At 38.5% G+C, this 14,108-nt stretch overlaps 1 protein-coding gene across 1 annotated transcript; it reads right to left on the bottom strand.

The window, feature by feature from the left end:
• Window positions 1–1,244: 1,244 nt before the first annotated feature.
• On the bottom strand, window positions 1,245–4,512 carry LOC129348241 (uncharacterized). The gene has a single exon (XM_055008153.1). It carries the CDS (start codon window positions 4,086–4,088, stop codon window positions 3,084–3,086), a length of 1,005 nt encoding a protein of 334 aa, XP_054864128.1. The 5' UTR covers window positions 4,089–4,512; the 3' UTR covers window positions 1,245–3,083.
• Window positions 4,513–14,108: the final 9,596 nt, after the last annotated feature.

Below are 14,108 nucleotides of genomic sequence, written 5' to 3'. Positions count from 1 at the left end.
ACTAGGCTGGTGTGGAGTCCAAGTGTGGAGAACAAGCAAATATGCAAAGTAGCGTGAGGTAGACACTAACTCCAAAGCAAAATCTACATCCCTACAAAAAAGGATGGGTCAGACAAAAAGCAGACCCAGAAGGGCAGGCAGAAGGTGATAATTGGAGTCATGTGACCAAGGTTCCCATACATTCTCTCCACTCCTGAAATCCGAAGGTGGTAAAGCTAATGGTAGGTAACCCTTCAGATGAAGTTTGCACACACCACCTCTGTAAGAATGGCAAAAAAAACATGTTCAGAACCAGGTGCAGCAGGAACCTAAAAACATAGAGTCCCAAGGTGCACCTGGCTTGGCGATTATTGAACCATGATCACCCTGAGTGCTGTATGACATATTCAATTCAATTTTCAATTCAATTTTATTTATATAGCGCCAATTACAGTCAAATTGTCTCGAGACGCTTTACAGAACCCATATGCCTGACCCCCAGAGCAAGCCAAAAGGCGACAGTGGCAAGGAAAACACCCTTTTAACAGGGAAAAAAACCTCGAGCAGAACCCGGCTCTAATGTGGGGGGACCCATCTGCCTGCTGGCCGGGCGGGTTGAGAGGGACAGAAGAAGTAGAGAGGTAGAGATAGAGGGGTAGAGGTAGAGATAGAGGGATACAGATAGAGGGGTAGAGATAGAGAGGTGGGGGGTGGGACACAAGGACCATAAAACACAGCCACACATCTGAAGCATCCAGCATCCAGCTCTGGGACCAGGGACACTCGGAGAAAGGACACAGAAAGAAACAGAGTGAATGTAATGCAATAATGGTATATATAGTAAATACATAGGTAGTTAGAGAAGGGCTCAGTGCATCCAGAGAGGTTCCCCAGCAGCCTAGGCCTATAGCAGCATAACTAGGGGCAAACTAAAGGGACGTCAAGAGGGGAAGTCAGTTGTGCAAATGAAAACACCAGCTCACCCCGTCAGGGTCACCCAGTCAGCCCTAACTATAAGCTTTGTCGAAAAGGAAGGTTTTAAGCCTGGTCTTAAAAGTAGAGAGGGTGTCCGCCTCCCGAACCCAAACTGGGAGCTGGTTCCACAGGAGAGGTGCCTGATAACTGAAGGCTCTGCCTCCCATTCTACTTTTAGAGATTCTAGGAACAACAAGTAAGCCTGCAGTCTGAGAGCGAAGAGTTCTGCTAGGGTAATATGGTACTATCAGATCTTTAAGATATGATGGAGATTGGTTCTTAAGAGCTTTATATGTCAGAAGAAGGATTTTGAATTCTATTCTAGATTTAACAGGGAGCCAATGAAGAGAAACCAATATAGGAGAAATATGATCTCTCTTGCTAACTCCCGTCAGTACTCTGGCTGCAGCGTTTTGGATCAGCTGTAGATGTTTCAGAGAGCTATTGGGACAACCTGATAATAAGGAATTACAGTAGTCAAGCCTAGAAGTAACAAATGCATGGACTAGTTTTTCTGCATCACTCTGAGACAGGATGTTCCTGATTTTCACAATATTTCTCAGGTGGAAAAAGGAAGTCCTACAGATTTGTTTTATGTGCGAGTTAAAGGACATGTCCTGGTCAAAGATAACACCGAGGTTCCTCACAGTAGTACTGGAGGCCAATGTAATGCCATCCAGAGTAACTATATGCTTTGAAAGCAATTCTCTAAGATGTTTGGGGCCAAATACAATGACTTCAGTCTTGTCTGAATTTAGTAGTAAGAAATTATAGGTCATCCAGGTCTTTATGTCCTTAAGACAATCTTGCAGTCTAGCTAGCTGATTAGTTTCATTTGGCTTCATAGATAAATACAATTGAGTGTCGTCAGCATAACAATGGAAATTAATACAGTGCTTCCTAATAATGTTGCCTAAGGGAAGCATGTATAATGTGAACAGTATTGGTCCTAAGACAGAACCCTGAGGAACTCCATGATTAACCCTAGTATGCTCAGAAGAGTCATTGTTGACATGCACAAACTGGAACCTGTCTGATAAGTAGGATTTAAACCAGTCCAGTGCTGTCCCTTTAATGCCAATAGAATGTTCTAGTCGCTGTAATAAAAGTTTGTGGTCGATTGTATCGAATGCTGCACTAAGGTCCAATAAAATAAGTATAGAGACCAGTCCATTATCTGACGCTATGAGAAGGTCATTAGTAACTTTCACCAGAGCTGTTTCTGTGCTATGATGCACTCTGAAGCCTGACTGAAACTCTTCAAACAGGCTATTCCTTTGTAAATGTTCATATAATTGATTTGCAACTGTTCTTTCCAGAATTTTAGAGAGAAATGGGAGGTTGGAAATTGGTCTATAGTTGGCTAAAACATCTGGATCTAGAGTGGGCTTTTTAAGTAAAGGTTTGATTATAGCAACCTTAAAAGCCTGTGGTACATAACCTGTTACTAGAGAGAGATTAATCAGATCTAACATTGAGGAATTAATTAAAGGTAAAGCCTCCTTGAACAGTCTAGTTGGGATAGGATCTAAAAGACATGTTGATCGTTTGGATGTAGAAACTATTGAAATGAGTTCAGAGAGATGTATGGGGGTGAAAAATTCTAAATATCCATCTGGTCTTACAGCCAATTCTAAAGTATCTGTACTCGATGATACATCTGTGACATTTGCAGGAAGGGCCAGGTTAATTTTTTCTCTAATCGTAATAATTTTATTTGTAAAGAAGCTCATGAAGTTGTTACTGCTCAAAGCTAAAGGAATACAAGTTTCAACAGAGCTCTGACTCTTTGTCAGCCTGGCTACAGTGCTGAAGAGAAACCTGGGGTTGTTCTTGTTTTCCTCTATTAAAGATGAATAATATGTTGTCCTGGCATTACGAAGAGCTTTTTTATAAATTACTAGACTTTTTTTCCAAGCTACATAAACTTCCTCTAAATTAGTGGAGTACCACTTCCTTTCCAGCTTTCGGGACGCCTGCTTTAAAGTCCGCAGCTGGGAATTATACCAAGGAGCAGGTCCTCTCTGAGATAGAACTTTCTTTTTTACAGGTGCAACACTATCAAGTGTTGTACGCAGTGAGGCTGCAGCATTATTAACAATATAATCCACTTCTGTGGGGATAAAATTCTAATATTTCCCTTCCATTATATCAGTAAGTGGTGCTGGACTAAATAGAGAGGGTATTATTTCCTTAAATTTAGTCACCGAATTGTGAGACAGACATCTACTGTAATGATATTTATTCTTAACTCCTATACAATCTATTGTTGTAAATTGAAATGTTATCATAAAATGGTCAGAAAGAAGAGGGTTCCGGGGAAATACTGTTAACTGTTTGATTTCTATGCCATAAGTCAGAACGAGGTCGAGGGTATGATTAAAACTATGAGTTGGTTTATTTACATGTTGAGAAAACCCAATTGAGTCTAATATTGAATTAAAAGCAGTCGTAAGGCTGTCACTGTCCACGTCAACATGAATGTTGAAGTCACCCACAATAATGACTTTATCTGAGCTGAGCACTAAATCAGATAAAAAGTCTGAGAATTGAGATAAAAACTCAGAGTAAGGAGCAGGAGGACGATATACAACAACAAATAAAACTGGTTTCTGAGCTTTTAAATCTGGATGAGAGAGACTGAGAGTAAGATTTTCAAATGAACTGTAACTAGGTTTAGGTCTCTGGTTCATTTTTAAGCTAGAGAGGTAAATTGCTGCCACTCCTCCTCCTCGGCCCGTAATTCGAGGAACATGACAGTTAGTATGACTAGTAGGAGTTGATTCATTTAGACTAACATATTCTTCCTGCTGCAACCAGGTTTCAGTCAAACAGAACAAATCAATCTGGTTATCAGTTATCAAATCATTTACTAACAGAGATTTAGACGAGAGAGATCTAATATTTAACAGACCACATTTAATTGTCCTGTTTCTTCGCTCAGTTGAAATAGTGGTATTAATTTTAATTAGATTTTTATGGTTACTATGTCTTTTGTTTAGTTTTGATTTGCTTAATTTATTGAATTTTGGTGGTCGGGGGACAGACACAGTCTCAATAAAGCTAAGTGATTTACTGGAGGGTGACAGCTGAGAGGAAACTGCAGAGAGGTGTGGAAGACTACAACTCTGCATCCTGGTCTGAACTCTGGGTTGTCATGCTTTAGGAGTTCTAATAAAATCAGCCATATTTCTAGAAATGAGAGCTGCACCAGCCAACGTGGGATGGATGCCGTCTCTCCTAATCAGACCAGGTTTTCCCCAGAAAGAGCTCCAATTGTCTATAAAGCCAACGTCGTTTGCAGTACACCACGTAGACGACCAGCGGCGAAACGATGCCATACGGCTAAACATATCATCGCTTGTCAGATCAGGCAGGGGTCCAGAGAAAACTACGGAGTCCGACATGGTTTTGGCAAAGTTACACACCGATGCCACACTAACTTTGGTGACCTCCGATTGGCGTAACCGGGTGTCATTACCGCCGACATGAATAACAATCTTACTGTATTTACGATTATCTTTAGCCAGCAGTTTCAAATTTGCTTCTATGTCGCCCGCTCTGTTCCACAGCGGAGGCAGATGGCCAATGTGCAACAAATTCGTAAGACAGATGGGGGCCCAAAAATCTGCATGTCCTGTTCGGTAGAAATGTGATGCATTCCTTGATAGTTACAACATTGCACAAGAGCTCCCTGGTTTGGTGCTGGAGGACACAATCTATCTGACTCAGATTTAGTCCTCCAGACTCCCTCACTGACCAGCCAGAGGAATCCTATGCTAATTGTAACATTGCAGATAGGTAGGACGTCAGGAAAAAAAAACAAAACTATGCAATATACCGAACTGCACTATGCATTAGCATCCATAGTTTTCTGTACCACAACAGAAGCAGTTATGCAACTCATCCCAACACCACAAGCTACCTTGTTCTTCGTGGAATACGCTGCAGTTATCACTATATCTGCTTATATCTGACCATTGGAAAAAAGAGGATTCGAGCTGTAGATGGAAAAACTGACACAGCGAAGAAGCCTAAGAAAAAATGTCTTCTTTGTTGGACATTTGACCCTAATGATGATCCCACTCACTTGTAGTTGTCATGTTGGAAAAACTGTAGAGAGAGCTTTTGAGCAATGTACTTTCACGATTAAGGGCAGTGCACTTTTTGTCCTCTGAGGATGCTGAACAGAAAATGTGGAGACGAGGGGCCATGAGTGAGTGAGAGGTTACTGTATATTCTGTCATTGCCACCTACTCAATTACAGTTGAATAGAAGGCTGTGCATTTCAGAGATGGGATGGCTGCAAGTATTTATATGTATCACGTGACAGTGTGAATACACTGTAACAATGTGAAGTTGGTCACTCATTTGAAGCAAGCCAAAGGTTTTTCATGCACTTGTTATTTTTGTTTAAATTTTAGGATTTTGGTCTATTTTGCTGCTATCATATATCTTCTTTCAAACAAATGGAAATGTAGATCTATTAAATGTTGTGTATTACATATTCTTGAAGGAGCATATCTAATAAAGATAAAACCTAATTTGCATATAAGCAATCAACAGGGTAAGTTTCATGTTTTCCATGTACATAAAATAAAAATGTAAGATATGTCTAGTGTTACAATACAAATCTTTAAAAAAGGTTTTCTTCTGAGCTACAAATGTCCACTTCAGAAGTGCTTACATATACCAAACTTTCCAGAGAGATTCCTTGCTACAGTATATTCTGAAGGTTTTACAGAGGGTTTTGTTCATATATCGTTCGTAGCCTGATTTTAAAACCATTATTTTTCTTATAAGCATGGCACAAATTATTAGATTTTTGGACATTGACAGTATTTTATTATTTATGGAGTGATTAAAAAGAGATATCCAAAATCCTATCTGTACATGTACTGTGCTTGATTTTTAGACAGGTAATATCTTATTAGCATATTTAAACAAAACAATTTGGAGAACTTGTTCAAAAATTAAAGGTGTATATCAATATCGATTTGTTAACTCACCTGTAGTGCTTCCTCTCAAACCAACAAAGAATTATCAAATGAGCTCTGCTTGGCTTTACAAAGTTTCATAGTAATCATGATGTTCAACTCTTAACCTGTCTGGCCCACAGACTTTCTCTTCCATTCTCACTGCTGTCACAGTGTTATTTTCAGGAGCAGCAAAGAAGCTGGTTTCTGAGAAAAAGCTCAAACAATCCAACGTACACTACCTGCTCTGCAGTAAACAGCAGACAGACACAGTGACTATAGAGTGGAACATTTATTAGCTGCAGAGCCCAATATTACCTTCAGCATCACAAAAAGAGCCAACAGAGAGAGAAAATAGGACTTTTGGTGTCCAGAATCACAATTCCAAATGAATATTAAATGGATATAAAATATAAATGTCATGTTTAGGTTCTGATGTGTACTTTTGTGTGAAAGTAATCAGCAAGGTGAAAGAAAAATCCAGTAAAAAATGGGGAAAATCTGACAGCCAGCTGCCAGGAAAAAATTTATTAAATAACGGCGGAATACTGTAACATTCAAAAAATGTAAGACAAACAAACAAACAGCAACAACAACAAAAATAATTGCAAAAATATCTGCAAAAGAATTACATTTTGCTGACTTCATTTTACAGTAAGACAACTACAGATTTTTGATGTGACATTATTTATGGCTTAGCTTACAGCTTAGGTCTGTTTTTGTGTTTTAAAGTCAACATGTAAATCAATATTCTTTTTCTGTGATTTTAATAGATTTTACCTGTAATTTAACAAAACAGGAATAATTTTTAATTCAGTCAATTAAACAATTAATCAGTTCTTTCTTTCTTAATACATGTAAATATGCTTTCAAATAATGGCACATATCTGTCAAATAACAGCCTTTTTAGATTAAAAAAAAATACAATTTGTAAATTATACAAAATACAAATTGTTGATGTTGACAGTTATTTCCGGTTTTGACCATTTTTGTGGATAAGGTGTGAATAATACTTTTTTCTATATTTTTACTAGTTATCTTTAATAAAATGAGGAAAATCTGTAATCTGTAAAACAACAGCAGGTTATTGAAAAAGTTACAGTTAAACTCTTGAAAAAAATTGCATTTTTATTTTTTACTATGCAGTTATTCTAAAACATATTCACAAACTGTACACAGAAACATTTGCACCTGTTCTTCCTTCTCTTTCTTGGCACAGAATTATGTCTTTAAGAAAAATATTGTTTTTCTGCAGTGCAGTTTGAAAGCTGGCAAACTTTGTATAGCAGTATGTGCATGCATTAGGACCAGATTGAGACTAAGTTTGAATGGGTCGTTTATGACATGTTTTCGCATGTGTAGAAAGTGCAACGATACAAACTTGATTTATGACTACTCAAGTGTGTATGTACAGACCCTTTCCAAAAAATTAGAATACCATGGAAAAGTTTATTTATTTCCATAATTCCATTCAAAAAGTTAAACTTTCATAGATTATAGATTCAGGGCCCACTATTTGAATGATTTCAAGTATTTATTTGTTTATTTTTATGTAATTTGGGCTTCCAGCTCATAGAACCCATGAAAACAGGAATTCAAAAAATTAGAATACTGTGAAGAAATCACCATTTACTTCTCAGTTTTTGCAGAAAAAAAGAAAGAAATTAGGATCACATCAAATCAATCAAAATATGGTACTTTCAAAACGACATGTCAGTCTTCAGTACTTGGTTGGGAATCCCTTTGCCTTAATCACTGCCTCGATGCGCCCTGGCATTGAGGCAATCAGCCTGTGGCATTGCCTGGGAGTTATGGAAGCCCAGATTTCCTTGATGCTTGCTGTCAGCTCTTCTTCGTTTTTGGGTCTGGTGCCCCTCATTTTCCTCTTGATAATGCCCCATAGATTCTCAATGGGGTTTAGGTCTGGCGAGTTGGCTGGCCAGTCAAGCACTGTGATGGCATGGGCATCAAACCAGGTTTTGGTACTTCTGGCAGGATAGGCAGGGGCCAGGTCCTACTGGAAGATGAAATCTGCATCTCCATACAGATCCTCAGCAGAAGGAATCATGAAGTCCTCTAAAACATTCTGGTAGACTGTTGCGGTGACCTTGGATTTAAGAAAGCAGAGTTTACCAACACTTGCACTGGACATTGCACCCCAAATCATGACTGACTGGATATTTCACGCTTGACCTCAAGCAGCTTGGGTTCTGTTTCTCACCCGTCTTCCTCCAAACCCTTGGACCTCGATTCCCGAATGAAAGGCACACTTTACTTTCATCGGAAAAGAGAACCTTGGAGCACTGGCCAACAGTCCAGAGTAATTGTTTTGTTTGTTTTAGTAATTGTCTTTATGTGTAGGCATGTGGTAACCTGTCCAGGGTGTCCCCTGCTTTCACCTTCAGACCGCTGGGATAGATTCCAGCCCTCCACGACCCTAATGAGGATAAAGCAATGTATAGATAACGGATGGATGGAGTTTAGGCAAAATATACTATGATATATTATCCTGATGTAATGGTTTATTTATGGAGCACAAATCAAGCCTATCTTAATTTAAACACAAATTTGGTAATATAAATAGATGTTGTATTGAAATCAGTTGTACAGTAACAATTAAAATTAACAGCAGCCAATGTTGATCTTCTTTGATAATGTTTTACTTACAGCATAATTTTATCTTAGTACACAATTTAGTTTTTCCTTTGATTTGAACTTTTTTCATTGTAATTAGCTCAAAGATATTCTAGTTATGTTCGATCATAATGATTTGCTTGCTGAGCATACCTCTTTGAAAAAAAAATTTCTAAATAACTTAACAATTAAAAGTTTAACATGCTTAATCTTTATGTGTCAACAGGTATAAACTGGCCTAGGCCAGAGTATACCCCGGGGTATACTTTGGCCTGGGGGTTAATCTGGCCTGTTACACCTGTAGAAGACCAATTACCCTATTGTTTCACACTGGTGAATGTGAGTAATGGTCACTCGGGAGACATTCATATCGATCCTTCGGCTGTCTGAAGCTGCAATAAAGTCAGAAGAAAGAGTCCTACAAACAGCTGGAGGCAGAAAAGTAAACTTTAGCACCTGCTGCCATTTTGTCAGAATCAGAGTTGACTTTATTATTGGTGAGTCTCATTAATCTCACCTGTTACAGCCTGTTTTCATTGCAGCAAAGTTGTATTTTTATGGACATTACTATTTGCAATAAATGTGAAATTGTAGAGCAAAGTAAGTAAGACATTTTATGATCACAGCATGCACACTGCATCTTTGTGCTCTCTGATGTTTTTAGGCTAATATTGGTGCTGATATGTGGAAAAGGTGTTCCTTAAAACACTTCATACAATTTGTAGTATGTTGCTTGTACATCCTTATTAATTATTGGGACGACATGCAGTTCAGACTTGTGTCATGTTGAAAGTTACAGAAACCATCTGGTCCATCTGCCATTAACTTATAATACACAACATAATCAGAAAACTGTATGCTATGATCACCTAAATATTCCAGTTCTGATCATGAAGACACCAAAGTCAGTAAATTGCACACTTAAAAATACCTCCAGCCACCTCACTCCTTATGTCACCACCTCAAACCTGGTTATGATTCCCATACAACCTAATACTGTTGCTCCCGTTCCTTCTCCTAGACCCCCACTTGATCCAAACACCTTCAAAAGCAGAAATGGCCTAGGATTAATCCACTTAAACATCAGGAGTCTAATCCATAAATTACATTATGTCAATGTTTTAATGCGACAAACGAATCCTGACATCTTAGTTTTGAGTGAAACATGGTTGAAAAAAGCACTAAAGATTGTGATGTAGCTTTAGAAGGCTACACTCTGTTTAGAGTGGATCGAGCTGGGAGAGGAGATGGAGTAGAAGTCTATGCAAAATCTGGGTTGTCAGTGTCTGTTTTAGATTCAGTCACCAAGCCTAAATGTTTTGAATTTATTGCCCTGCAAATCCAGCTGGGGCCATCTCCACTAGTGGTAATAGGTATTTATAGACCCCCATCTGCTGATTCAGAGTCCATTGACTCACTAGCAAATTTAATTTCAATGTGTGAGGATTCTGAAATGCTTGTTATGGGTGATTTTAATTTGAACTGGCTAAACAACACATCGGATAAATTAAATGAATGTTGCTTTAACCTGAACTTCACTCAGATCATAACTGAACTGACTAGACCCAGTCTACAAGACAGTTCAAAATCTACTTTGATCAACCTTGTTTTTTATAATAAAGTTTACAAAATTTTGAGCAGTGGGGTTTTTGAGCTGGGAATAAGTGATCACTGCCCTACAGCTTGTGTAAGAAATGCCAGATTGGAGAAAACAAATTCACAGTTTTAAAGAGAAATTTTAGGCTCTTTAATGAGCAACACTTTTTAGACACTGTAGCAAATGATTTTATTAATTTCATAACAGAAATCTCTGATGTTCAGGTGGCCCTGCAATTTTTTTACAGATATTTTGATCTCATGTGTTGATAAACATGCCCCTTTTAAAAGGCTCCGAATTAAGGACAGAACCATCCCCTGGTTCTCAAATGAGCTGTCAACTTTGTTCAATGACAGAAACAAGGCCTGGAGTTGTGCTAGACGTTCAGGAGACCCTCAACACTGGCTCTCTTTCAGACAATTTAGGAATAAATGCACCTCGGCTGTAAGAACAGCCAAATCTGAATATTTCTTATCTCTAATCACTAGCTCCTACTCAAACCCAGCTATGTTCTGGAAAGCAGTGAATCTAGAAAAAAGGAAGACCTCAGCTACACTGCCCATTAGTATAAGAACTGATGACTGTGTGATTTCTAACAGATATCAGACATTTTCCATGCTTTTAATAAGCACTTTGCAGATGTTGCTTATCTATTTGAAAAAGAATATCCTGACCTCCCGTCAGTTGATGTTGGTTGTTTGAATGCAGGGGACCACACTCCTTGTTTTTCCTTCCGCCCCTTCGATGCTGAGGTTCTGAATGCACTGCAAGCCTTAGACCCCAGGAGTTCCACTGGAGAAGACAAATTGGATTCCTTCCTTCTAAAACTGGCTGCTCCAATCATTGCAGAGCCATTAAGGCATATATTTAATTTGTCATTGACAACAGGAAATTTTCCCACCTTATGGAAATCTGCACATGTAATTCCCCTGCATACAGGAGGCTCAAGAGATGACATAAACAATTATCGCCCGATCTCCAAACTGCCCTGTTTAGCAAAAGTGATGGAATCCCTGGTAAACAACTAAAATCATTCCTCTCAACCTAGTCTGTACTTAGCTCACACCAGTCTGGTTTCAGAACAAATCATAGCACAATTTCAGGCATCACATTAGTCACAAATCACATCATATCAGCACTGGACAAGAAGTAACACTGTGCAGCAGTTTTTGCGGGTCTGTCCAAGGCCTTTGATACAGTTGATCATGACATACTGTTAAGTAAACTATTCAACACAGGACTGAGTGAAAGTGCATGTGCCTGGTTTCATGACTATTTGTCTGAGAGGCATCAGTATATTAAATCAGGTGACACCAAATCAGACTTTTTGTTTATCAATAAGGGTGTGCTGCAAGGCTCCATCTTGGGCCCTGTACTCTTCTCGATTTATATTAATGATGTTGTGTTCTCTTTAAGTGGTTGCCATGCCCATTTGTACGCAGATGACACCATTGTTTACTGTATTGCAGATTCTGTTCAGCTCGCTATCAACAATTTGCAACTTGCTTTTAATCAGCTTCAAAAATCTCTTTTAGATCATAAACTTCTTTTAAACGTGACAAAAACAAAGTACATGCTGTTCTCCAGAGCCAGAAATATTAACCATGAAATTCTGAATTTGGTTACTATAGAAGGCTCTACAATTGGAAGCGTCATTGAATATAAATATCTTGGTGTATGGATAGACGAGGATTTAACATTCAAATACCACGTAAACAACCTTGTCACTAAAATGTGACAAAAGATCGGTTTTTTTGTACAGAAACAAATCTAGCTTTCCTTTATTCTGTAGGAAAAGAGTTGTTGAAGCTATGTTGTTATCTGTCATTGATTATGGTGATGTGACAGACATGCTGCAGCTTCAGTTCTAAAGCCTTTGGACAGTGTATACCACTCTGCTCTTAGATTTATTACTGGTGATGGGTACAGAACTCATCGTGTGCTGTATGAGAAGTTTGGTTGGCCTTCTCTGGAAGAGAGGTGCAACAAACATTGGCTTTTATATATCTTTAAGGCCCTTGTTGGAAAATTACCACCTTACATCTCAACCCTGTTAGAGTGGAACGCTGGTAGCTATACAACTCGCTCTACTGATCTGTTACTTGTTAAAGTTCCTCGAGCATGTACTGAACTTGGTAAAACAACTTTTCTTTTGATGCTCCAAGCTCATGGAACCTCCTCCATCACTCTCAAAAAATTCATGTTCTTCCTTCTCTTTTAGAGTTCAGAACTTTGATTTCTAACCATTGTTTCACATTGTAACTATTTTACATGGTTTTATTTTATCTACCTTATTGCTGATGAAATTATTGTTCACAGTGATTATTCTGTACTTGTTTTATTGTGCTGTGGTTTTAATGTGTCTGTAATCTCGACGACATTGGAAATGAGGGAAACCTCAATGTCCTTTTGAGAATAAATAAAGGTTTTAATGAATGAATGACTAATCACAACATTTATAGAAAAGTGCCCAGGGTGCTCATTCAGAAATGAAGTTGATACCTTAAGATGCTGCCAATAGGAAGGAATACATGTCTGTAAGAGGGTCCCTCAATAATGTGTCCAATTGCAGCAACAAACCAATTTTGACTGTTTCTGCTGATCCAGTCATAGCAAAAACAGCATTTAAGAGCCGCACAAATAATCATTTTATTTAATAACAGCAAGTTCTGTATACTTGTATATTTAATATTAAAGTATGGCACAATAGCTGCTAAATTAGTTAAAAGGTACACTACCAGTCAAAGTTTTAGAATGCCTCAATTTTTCCAGTTTTTTATTGAAATTCAAGTAGTTCAAGTCCAATGAATAGCTTGAAATGGCACAAAGGTAAGTGGTGAACTGCCAGAGGTTAAAAAAAAGGGTAAGGTTACCTAAAACTGAAAAATAATGTACATTTAAGAATTATACTAAAAGGCCTTTTTCAGGGAACCAGAAATGGATTAACAACTTAAAGCTGTTCGGCAGCAATGGAGGTTGATCAAGCCTTGAAATTTGGTGATACCAAATCATACAGGTGTCCCAACTTTTATTGATTACTTAAAACCAACTCTGTCTGCATAAAGGTAGTGTTGGAACACACCGTGGCACCCATACTCTTGAGAGCATTATTTGAACAGTATTGTACTGCAGAAAGTAGTGTGCTGCTATAAAAAAAGGGCAAATAACAATAGAAGAAAGACAGATCATCAAAACACTTAAAAATGTAGGTGTTTCCTACTGAGAAATTGTGAAGAAAGTCAAGGTGTCAGTGAGTACAGTTTTCTTCACCATCAAAAGGAACAGAAACTGGTGGAAAGACAGGAAGAGGTCTGGAGATCCACAGCCACAACAGAATCAGATGACAGATTCTGAGTCTCAACAGCTTGCATGATAGGCGGCTCAGGATAACAGCTTCAAAGCACAGTGGTGGTAATAAGCAAGACTCTGTTTCAATTGTGAAGAGAAGACTTGGAGTTGCAGGTTTGACAGGTCAAGTTGCAGCAAGAAAACCATTGCTAAGATGTCAGAATAAGAAAAAGAGGCTTGCCTGAGCCATGAAACTCTGCCAATGGACTATTGAAGACTGAAAGAAGGTATTATGGACTGTGGCATCAAAATTTGAAATCTTTGGTTCATCACGCAGGATTTTTCTATGCTGTCGAGCAGGCAAAAAGATGGTTCCTCAGTGTGTGACTTGTACAGAGTGAGAGGTACCCTGAACCAAAAAGGCGACCACAGCATTCTGCAGCACCAGGCAGTACCCTCTGGTATGTTTCTAGTTGGTCAGGGGTTCATCCTACAGCAAGATAATCACCTAAAGTCCAAGGCGGCCACAACTACCTTAGTAAAAAAGAACGTGATGGTAAGCTTGAAAACATGGAGTGGCCAGCACAGTCTCCAGACTTAAACCCCATAGAGCTGATTAGGGATTAACTGGAGAGAAGAGTGAAAGCAAAGCAACCTAC

The sequence above is a fragment of the Amphiprion ocellaris genome, chromosome 24, assembly GCF_022539595.1.
Source record: "Amphiprion ocellaris isolate individual 3 ecotype Okinawa chromosome 24, ASM2253959v1, whole genome shotgun sequence".
Lineage (NCBI taxonomy): Eukaryota > Metazoa > Chordata > Actinopteri > Pomacentridae > Amphiprion > Amphiprion ocellaris.
This window is presented reverse-complemented; position numbering and strand designations above follow the sequence as displayed.

What these genes read in the sequence shown, in the direction of transcription:
- LOC129348241 (XM_055008153.1), bottom strand. Translation starts at nt 4,088, where the DNA reads ATGCAGAGTTGTAGTCTTCCACACCTCTCTGCAGTTTCCTCTCAGCTG.